This window comes from Apis dorsata, unplaced genomic scaffold, assembly GCF_000469605.1.
Source record: "Apis dorsata unplaced genomic scaffold, Apis dorsata 1.3 scaffold_891, whole genome shotgun sequence".
Taxonomy (NCBI): Eukaryota; Metazoa; Arthropoda; class Insecta; order Hymenoptera; family Apidae; genus Apis; species Apis dorsata.
The window spans coordinates 12,828-22,377 of record NW_006264007.1 but is presented as its reverse complement, the minus strand read 5'-3'; the positions used below and the strand labels follow the sequence as shown (position 1 = coordinate 22,377).

The 9,550-nt window shown below is 19.3% G+C and overlaps 4 protein-coding genes across 15 annotated transcripts in view; 2 read left to right on the top strand and 2 right to left on the bottom strand.

Annotated features, from left to right (window-relative positions):
* Positions 1-804: 804 nt before the first annotated feature.
* LOC102672551 (pyruvate dehydrogenase E1 component subunit beta, mitochondrial-like) lies at positions 805-1,952 on the bottom strand. The gene has a single exon (XM_006623420.2). It carries the CDS (start codon positions 1,916-1,918, stop codon positions 839-841), a length of 1,080 nt encoding a protein of 359 aa, XP_006623483.1. The 5' UTR covers positions 1,919-1,952; the 3' UTR covers positions 805-838.
* A 2,024-nt stretch (positions 1,953-3,976) lies between these two features.
* On the top strand, positions 3,977-4,817 carry LOC102672675 (succinate dehydrogenase assembly factor 4, mitochondrial-like). The gene is made up of 3 exons (XM_006623421.2): positions 3,977-4,325; positions 4,385-4,477; positions 4,554-4,817. Exons 1-3 carry the CDS (start codon positions 4,229-4,231, stop codon positions 4,721-4,723), a joined length of 360 nt encoding a protein of 119 aa, XP_006623484.1. The 5' UTR covers positions 3,977-4,228; the 3' UTR covers positions 4,724-4,817.
* A 186-nt stretch (positions 4,818-5,003) lies between these two features.
* Positions 5,004-5,873, top strand: LOC102672820 (succinate dehydrogenase assembly factor 4, mitochondrial-like). Of its 3 annotated transcripts, none has more exons than XM_006623422.2 (3): positions 5,004-5,206; positions 5,265-5,366; positions 5,466-5,873. In XM_006623422.2, the coding sequence occupies exons 1-3, from the start codon at positions 5,086-5,088 to the stop codon at positions 5,603-5,605; spliced, it is 363 nt and encodes a 120-aa protein (XP_006623485.1). In that variant the 5' UTR covers positions 5,004-5,085; the 3' UTR covers positions 5,606-5,873. The 3 variants fall into 3 exon arrangements, with proteins under 3 accessions (XP_006623485.1, XP_006623486.1, XP_031369957.1); XM_006623423.2 differs by having other exon boundaries at positions 5,505-5,649; XM_031514097.1 differs by having other exon boundaries at positions 5,454-5,649.
* Positions 5,874-6,712: 839 nt separating this feature from the next.
* LOC102671144 (protein polybromo-1) overlaps positions 6,713-9,550 on the bottom strand; it is a 13,360-nt gene continuing 10,522 nt past the window's right edge. For 8 of the 10 annotated variants that reach the window (XM_006623412.2, XM_031514093.1, XM_006623411.2 and 5 more), the window contains 5 exons: positions 9,137-9,380; positions 8,901-9,051; positions 7,928-7,977; positions 7,601-7,718; positions 6,713-7,517 (listed from right to left, as the gene is read on the bottom strand). In XM_006623412.2, coding sequence (XP_006623475.1) covers positions 7,301-7,517; positions 7,601-7,718; positions 7,928-7,977; positions 8,901-9,051; positions 9,137-9,380 — 780 coding nt within the window. In that variant the 3' untranslated portion in view covers positions 6,713-7,300. Of the gene's footprint in view, positions 7,518-7,600; positions 7,719-7,927; positions 7,978-8,822; positions 9,052-9,136; positions 9,381-9,550 lie in introns of all 10 variants that reach the window. The other 2 variants (XR_004151555.1, XM_031514095.1) reach the window with 2 other exon arrangements.

Genomic DNA, 9,550 nt, shown 5'->3' with positions numbered 1-9,550 from the left:
ATAATCTTTCTTCAATTTATAACCATTCTTTTATAAGAATATGTAGCTGAAACAAATTTAAATAATATTATATTATTTATCATATAAAAAACTATATTATTTTTAATATTATATTATTTTGAATTATATTATATGTAATATAAATTACTCATATAATTCATTTTAAAAAAAAAAAACTTGTCACTTATCAAATATAATAATTAAACTTTTAAGTAAAATTTTTTTTTTAATTATAATATTACAATGTCATAATATTATATTACCTATCTTAAATATCAAATAATGAAATGAATTCCATTTACACAAAACTTTACATATTCAACAAAATATTTCAAGAAAATGAAATATTTTAAAATTTTTAAATTTCCAGCAATACAGCATCAAACTTGAACATTCTGAAACATACACATTAATTTTTAAGTATATATAATTTTTAAATAATAATCTATAATTTAAAAAGGATTTTAAGATTTAATTAAATAATGTAAAAATTCATTTAATATCCATATCCTAATTAAAAATAATATAAATTATTAATATAATATAATTAAGTATATCTTCTAAATTTATATATAAACCTATAGAAATATGAATTTATTCTGCAAATTCAATATTTTGAATATGTAATATATCTTCAAATTATTTTTAAATCATTATTTTAACCATATTTTATATCATAGAAAATAAATTCAATGATTTATAATAAATAAATTTTTATTCTCAAAAAAGATTAATAAAATTACATTTTTGTTACTATAAAATTTTTTAGCAATAAATTCTATTCTATAATTTTTATTCTCGAAATTATGAATTAATTAAATTAATTAAATTAATAAAGTTATATTTTTGCTACACCACAAAGTTTTTTAGCAAAATCTACAATATGATGGTCTTTTGGTAAACTTTCATATTCAAGATTTTCTGCATATGGTGTAGGTACATCAATACCCGTGCAACGTACAGCTGGTGCATCAAGTTGGAAAAATACTGGATTTTCCATAACTCTTGCCACAATTTCAGCACCTATTCCACATGTAGGCCATCCTAATTCAATAGTCATAAGTCTATGAGTTTTTGAAATAGATTGAAAAAGTGTATCCCAATCTAATGGTCTAAGAGAACGTAAATTAACCACTTCTGCTTCTATTCCTTCTCCTGCCAGAAGTTCTGCTGCTTTCAATGTATGCACACCAGCTAAACCATGTGTAGCTAAAGTAATATGTTTACCAGGTTTTTCAATTTTAGCTTTACCAATAGGTATGATAAAATCTTTATCCATAGCTTCATCTGATGTAGGAAATTTAATATGATAAATCATTTCACTTTCTAACATTACAACTGGGTCAGGATCTCGAATAGCAGCTTTAAAACAACCTCTATAATCATCACAAGTTGTTGGAGACATAACTTTCAAGCCAGGTATATGTGTGTATGATGCTACAAAACATTGGGAATGTTGTGCTGCTACACCTTTAGCATTACCATTTGCACCACGAAAAACAATGGGTACAGAAAATTTTCCTCCAGTCATATAGAAATTTTTAGCAGCACCATTTACAATTCGATCAAAAGCTTGCATTGAAAAATTAAATGTCATAAATTCGCATATTGGTCTTAAACCAGCAAGTGCTGCTCCAATAGCTAAACCACAAAATCCAGCTTCTGTTATAGGAGTATCAATTACTCTTTTGTCACCATATTTTTTCCAAAGACCTTTTGTTATTTTGTAAGCACCATCATATTGTGCAACTTCTTCTCCTAAAATAAATACTCTTGGATCTCGTTCTAATTCTTCATCAATAGCTGAATTTAATGCTTCTCTTATAGTCATTATCTTCATAGATCTATGGTTTTGTTTTTGAAGAATATATGATATATTTAATAATGCAGTGTTCTTTAAAGAGCATATAAAATGCATTTTAAATTTCAAAAATATAAATATGTATATAATAAAGATATGTATAATAAATATATATATATATTATAAATTGTATATAAATTTTATTAAATATAAAATTATTAAACTAGAACAAAAATCTAGTTTCTCTCTTTTTTCATATATTTAAAATATCATGTGTATATATAAAAAATTATATTAATCATTAATTTTTTGGTTAATAGAATGAAAAATTTTAAATAATTTTTAAGTATAATTTATTATTTAGAGATATATTTTTTTTTTTGTTCAATAATTATATTAATCAGAATTATATAAAATTTATTAATTTTAATGCATTTTTCTTCATAATTTAATTTCATTTGTTTAAAAAAAGATTATAATTTGAAAAATTTTAATATTTAAATACGTAGGTTAATACACTTATAAGACTTCTTCAAATAAAAAAGTTTTTAAATTTAATTAAATTTGAATTATATAATATTGCACAAATTTTTTTGTTAATAAATATTACTTTAAGTAATGTAAAATTAATACAATAAACCATATATTACAATATATATAAAATTTTTCCATGGCCTACTCGAAAAATTATAACTTTTTTTATACTTTACTAAATTATAACATATTTGAAAAACTTAATAAATATATATTATGTTTAAAATATGATTAATAATATTTTTAATATTATTAATCATAATTAATTAGTTTACCTTTTATAGAGAAGTATATCAATCACATTTTATTAATTTATAATTAAGTTAAACTATTTTATATCAAAATGTTATTGAATATATTATATCGATTTATATTAAGATATCGATTTTCATTTGCTAGTAACGATTCGTTTATATTAATGTTTAATATATATAGTTTATATTATAAAATTTTAGAAATATATACATAATTTAAGGAAACAAATTCACACAGATAAACAAAACAAATTATGTAATTTAGATATTGTAACTCTGATAATAAGTGAAAACTGTTAATCAAGAATGATTGTATTAAAGTATATTACGTAAAACATATTTGTGCTCATGAATATAAATTGGTAAGCAGTGTTATTTTCATTGTTATATAAAATTTTAGAAAAAGATAAATATTCTTAATTTTAAATTAATTTATTTTTTTTAATGTATATATAATAAAATACATATTGTGAATATTTATAAATTTTATTTTAAAAATTATTTGTTGAATTGAATTTATTTTTTTTTTATTTTAATTTAATTATTTAAATTTGACATATTCGAATAATAGTTTAGTTTATTTTATGTAAAAAATTTATAATATTCCAGAATTTTAAATTCTATTTCTTCTAAATTTTAATCACATAATTTTATTGATTTGTTTTGTTAAAAGATTATAATAAGCTATTCTAGACTTATAATAAAAAAATTTAATGTTTATTACTTTTATTTTTAATACATTAATATATTATCTAATATATTCAATTATATTGTATATTAAAAATTAAATTAATCAATAAAATTAACAATTTGTATTTAAATTATATATTTATAATATAAGTTTAAAGAAAAATTTTTTTTTATTTGATTATTAACGATAATACTTATAATACTTCATCGATATATTACTAGTTTTTACTATTATAGTTTTTACTAAATTATAGTTTTTACTATTTATACTATACTTATAAAATATTAATTTTAGTTCTTTTATAATTTATTACATATTACATATATTTTTATTTATTTTTTGAGTATTGAATGTATATATATATGGAGGATGTTAAGAATCGTTAAAATATTTTTGGAAAATTGATTTTCTAGACACATATAAATAATAACGATTTAATTTTATACTAAATAAATTATAATATTAGGAAGAGTAAAAAATTAGTTTATTAATATTGTATTATAAGTTGTGATTGCTAAAATTTTAATATAATATATTGTATTGAATTATACATATTGTTACATTAAAAATTTATTAACATATAATTCAAGAATATGTATTAAAAAATATGTATTTAAAATATGATATATTAATACATTATTTTATATTTTTCATTGGGAAATTAAATATTCTAAAATTAAATTTGAAATATTAATTTTAAAAATAAATCTCAATATTTTTATCAACTTTTATATTTCTTTTGATATCTAAAATTATTCTTTCAATTGTGCTACGAGTTTTTAATATCTTATGTACAAAGTATATATTATGTATGTTAACAATTGTACAATAATAATAATTATTGCACAATTATAATATTAATAATTAAAATTCAATTAATTTCTAATAAAAATTTGTTACATAGTCTTATATAGTTTTAATATGATATAATTTTGTTTTAATCGCATAATGAATAAGGTTATGTTTACTACAAATATCATAATTTCTAAATTGCTAAAAATAAATCATGAAACTATAAAATTTTCAAATAAATTTCTACATATACGTAAGTATTTGCAAAATTAAATACGATATAAAACGATAATATAATAATTTTATTTCCAGGATTTCAATTTCTTTTTTCAAAAAAAAATGAAACGATTGAAAGTCCGAGAATGCGTGAATTTAGAAAAAAATTAAGAGAACGTACACCTATAGGTAATTTTATTCTTTTTAAAAATTTTTTATAATAATACAATGAATAAAATAAATATATTTAATATATAATAATCAGAAAAATTAGAAGAACTCGAAGAAGGCAAACATCCTTATCAAGAAAAAGAACCATTAAAACCATTTCCAAATAATATGAATCCAAAAACAGGTGAGATAGGAGGACCACGTGGACCAGAACCAACACGATATGGTGATTGGGAAAGAAAAGGTCGAGTGACAGATTTCTAGTGATATTTTAATGCAATATTATATGAATATAATAGTATATCTTATATAGGATGTGCAATTAAAATGTATTTTAGTAATAAAAATTTCATTATATCTAAAAAATATAATTAAATAATAAATATTTTATTTGAATAAAATATTTTTATATGTAAAAATATTTTTTATTATTAAGGAATCATTTTCTATATTATTTAATTTTTTATTTTAAAATAATAAATTATAATAAAAAAAATAAATATAAAACATTTGACAATTTACAAAAAATATATATACAGATCATATATGTAAAAAATATTTTTTCAAAAGCATAACAAAAGAATACTAAAATTAATAAATTAATCATTTCAACAAAATATACAAATATGGATATTTTGAAACTAAAAGTCTCTTTGAGAGGTTTTTACGTTAATATCAGAATGCTTGATTTTATAAATAAAATTTCTATAAAATCATTAATGTATAAATCTAAAGCATTTTCAACAGGTATGTAATATATAAATTTTAATTTGTAAAATATTGAATATTTCTTCATTATACGTAGGTTTTTTATTGCGAGTTAAAGAACCAGATGCAAAATTAGAGAAAAAAGAATCAATAAGAATGAAACAGTTTCATAAAAAACTAAAATTGCAACCTATACCTAGTAAGTACAGCACATATATGTAAATATGAAATAATTTTTATGAAATTAAGATTACCATAAATTATTAAATACAATTGATATAAAAAGATATAATAATAGGAATACCACCAAAAGAACGTTTTGTGGACTTGGTTTTAGTGGAAACTGATCCAAATAATGGAGAATTAATAACAAATAATGAAAAAGATCCAACGAAGTGGGGAGACTGGCAGAACGGTGGACGGGTGAGCGACTTCTGATCTAAAACCTTACATCTTCATTTGAAGATATAAATATAAAAAAATATAAAAACATAACAATCTCAATTCATTAAAATTTATAAAATTTATTATTCTATTTTTATAAATCTTATTTGTTAATTATATTTCTAATCTTCAATGTATTTTTAAAAAAATAATCTAGATCAAATTTTGAATAATTAGTAGTAAATGAAATAGTTTTTCTCTATGACAATTCTAAAATTTTTTATTGTATAAATAAATAATAAATAAATTGAAATTATAAATAAATAGTAAAATATTAATAATAAAAAGAAATTAAAAATTGAAACAGAATTAAAAATACTTATTAATTATTATTATATATAATATTAATTATATTATATTCACTATATTATTTAGTATATAATATTACATATATTATATATANTTTTCGTTTTCATAAATAGAAATTATGATAAAAAGAAATAATAAAAAGATATATAAACAAAGTTTTAAGAAAACATTTCTATTCAAAAATTTTTAACTAAAATGTGTTGAATAACATATGATTAAATTATCAATTTTTTTATATTTCAATGATAAAATAAAATAGATACAATATTATTTTTATTTAATTTGTAATAATATTTAATATTATTTAATATTATTATAAAATAATAATTATAATAAATATATATTTAATTGATATAATTTTTTTCTTTCATTATTCATTTATATTTCTTAATAAGAACAATCAATTTTAATTATAATTAATATAATAAAATTGTATTTTTAATTTTAATAAATGCAATATCTTTTTTTATATATATTAATTTTTTTAAATGATAAGCAGACTTTCAAATAAATTAGTTATGTTATCTTCACGTAGAATATTTTATTGCTGAGTGAGAAAATTTTTGTGCATTTTTATGCTATAAAAAATTATTTTCATCTTTAAATATATATACAATTTAGTAATATTATTCATTGAAGCTATTAAATCAATATCATAAAAAAAATTATGAATAATAATTATTAAATATTTTTTTTTATATTAAAATTCTTTTAAAAAAGTAAATGAAAATATTAAATATTAAAATGTATGATTATATAACATAAGATTAATATTCATAGATACAATAATAGTATTATTTATATTAAATTGTTTTTTGAAGTGCATTATTTAATATTTACAGTACAGTTTCATTTTACAGTATGAATACAAGAAATTTCAAATCACACTTTCATGATGCGCGATACAAAATACAAAATTTTCGTTATGAAAAGTTAAAATTAAAAATAGCGAAATATTTACAAAGTGATGATTCTTACAGTGTAATATTTTTTTCCTACTCCTAACAGATCCATAGACGTATCGAAAATAATGCTTATAATATGTATTTTATTTAATGAAGAAATTAATGTTTTACTAATCTGAATTATTTCTGATAAATATATTTGCAGATCTTGCATTTGTTATTGAAAATCTTATGATAAGAAAATCTTTTAATTAATCTCTTATTATAAATTGAAAATGACTAAAAATATGTATTATAATTAAGTTATATTTGAAGTACTAATTAGAATTGTAAAATAAAAAAAAATCTAAAAATATAAATATACTCATTCAAAATAATAAATCTTCAGTCTTTCATCTAGCATCGACGGACCTGAAAATTGTAGTTTTAAGGTAGCATCGAATAGTAAAGATTATAAGTCTTAACGAATTATAAACTATAAAGTTTTATTGATGGCTAACACATCTCGCATCATCATATTCCTGAGCGTCCATAAAGCATTTACCACATTTCCGTGGTTACCTACACCATTGCCTAACCATTCAGCCGGTAATTTCGTTACATCAGGAATTTGTGTATTATCAGGATTAGCATTCATTTGTTTGTCCCAATTTGATATGTACCGATTTTCTACATTTAATGCTTCAATATACCTATAGTTGTAATACAAATATTTATATATATATATATATATTAATAATGTAAATTAAATTGTAAAAATATTCAATTTATTTACCGTAAATAGGCATCTGAATGTAAAACTCGACTTGGTCGTGGAGGAACAGCAACAAACATAGGTTCTGGTTGTTTGGTAGCAGGAATATTGCTTGTTTGTGTCGCAGCTGCTGATGTTTCTATAATGATGATAATAATAATAATGATAATAATAATAACAATAATAATAATGATGATGATGATGATGATGATGATAATAATAATAATAAAGATAGAAAATAAAAATTTTAAATATAGAATTAAAGAATATTTATAAATATTACTATAGTAAATATTAAATGAATTTAAAAAAAAAAATAAATTATTCATTTCAGTAAAATATTATTACCTGTTTCCATAGGTGGCAATACCGTTGGACCTTTTGATGCCATATAATTTCTGTAAAAAAAAATGTAAATGAAAATAAAATATATTGCATAAATTTGAAACTATTACAATAGTAATATATTACTAATCGGAATCGTATCTGTTATCAATTTTAAAAAATTTTGAGTATTTTTTTTTTCTGAAGTACAAGTAAAGTATATCTATGTTTCAAAAAAAATTCATTATATATATCATAAGTCAATTTATCTTCATTTTTGAAATATGAAAGATATAAATTATATATGAGATATATATATGAGATTTAAACTATTTAATTTTTAGTGATAATTATTTTTTTGAAATTATATTTTATATTAATTTATACTAATTTATACAAATTATTTAAAATGATATATTATATACATGCAAATAAGTGTCCATTATTCGCATCATTAAATTGATTTGTTGATATTAATAATTATTTTTTTGATGTATGCTATCAATATACAGACATTCGTTTTTCGATTTAAATATTTTTGATTTCAATCCAAAAAAATTTTAAAAAAATAAATCTAAAAAAATAAAAAATATTAGATTGAGAAGTTCATTTTTTTTTTATCTATTAGGAAAAATCTTATTGAAAAATATTGTTATATTTTTTAAAATGTAAATTTTATTTGTTTCAAATAAATAATTATTATTAAATAAATCAAATAACTTGAATATTTAATTATTTTTGATTCATATCATTTCCATATTTCAATAAAATTAATCATAATAATTTTTTGTTCAGTTCCTAAATATATTAGCAAAGTTTATCGATTTAAAAACCTCTGTAGACAGATACTTTATATTTGTTTTAAATTCGTAAAATTAAAGATTACTTGCGGAACCAATTTCAAAAACTAGTAACATACCAACGGTAAACGAAGCTAAACCATAGCCGGTTAACATAGTATTATTATAGTTTATTATACAGCACTTTGACATCATACTTGCTTCTTTCCGAAGGAGGTATTATACGTCCATTTGATTTAAGGATATGTACTTCCTTAACATGCCTTGCGAGTCTTTGTACACTTGGAAAAGGAGGTACAGATTTTTTTGTGCGGCCACAACCACGCCATTGACATTGAAATTCCACATCTATGAAAAAATATATTTTTCAATTTTTTAAATATTATTATTTTATTTATTTATGATGATATTCAAAATAATACAAAATACATACCGCTTGCAGCATTAATAAAGGATAATTGAACATGTCCATTTTGTTCTGCAATACAATGATCAATACAATCAGTCATATCTTCAAATTGCCAATCACAATTATCCCAACAACATTCATAAACTACATCTTGCAAAGCATTAGTGCCTACTGAAACATTATTTCCTTTAAGTTGTCCTCCATCTTCATTCATTTTAATTGCTCTTTCTTCCCAAGCTTGTTTCTCTCCTGCTGGCAATTTCCTCCACTGAAATATAAAAAAATATTTATATATTATATTCTTCAAAAATAATATTTTTGATAATAATTAATTTTTAAAATCTTTTTCATTATTAAATATGAAATAATCAAGAAAATTAATTTAAATTATATAAAATAAATTATAGAGAAGAAAATTAAAGATATATATTATAATAT

Coding starts and splice junctions, on each gene's coding strand:
- LOC102672551 (XM_006623420.2), bottom strand. CDS start 1,918: ATGCATTTTATATGCTCTTTAAAGAACACTGCATTATTAAATATATCA.
- LOC102672820 (XM_031514097.1), top strand. CDS start 5,086: ATGGATATTTTGAAACTAAAAGTCTCTTTGAGAGGTTTTTACGTTAAT. Junction 5,207..5,264: donor ATCTAAAGCATTTTCAACAG/GTATGTAATATA, acceptor CATTATACGTAG/GTTTTTTATTGCGAGTTAAA. Junction 5,367..5,453: donor AAAATTGCAACCTATACCTA/GTAAGTACAGCA, acceptor TGATATAAAAAG/ATATAATAATAGGAATACCA.
- LOC102672675 (XM_006623421.2), top strand. CDS start 4,229: ATGAATAAGGTTATGTTTACTACAAATATCATAATTTCTAAATTGCTA. Junction 4,326..4,384: donor AAATAAATTTCTACATATAC/GTAAGTATTTGC, acceptor TTTTATTTCCAG/GATTTCAATTTCTTTTTTCA. Junction 4,478..4,553: donor AAGAGAACGTACACCTATAG/GTAATTTTATTC, acceptor TATAATAATCAG/AAAAATTAGAAGAACTCGAA.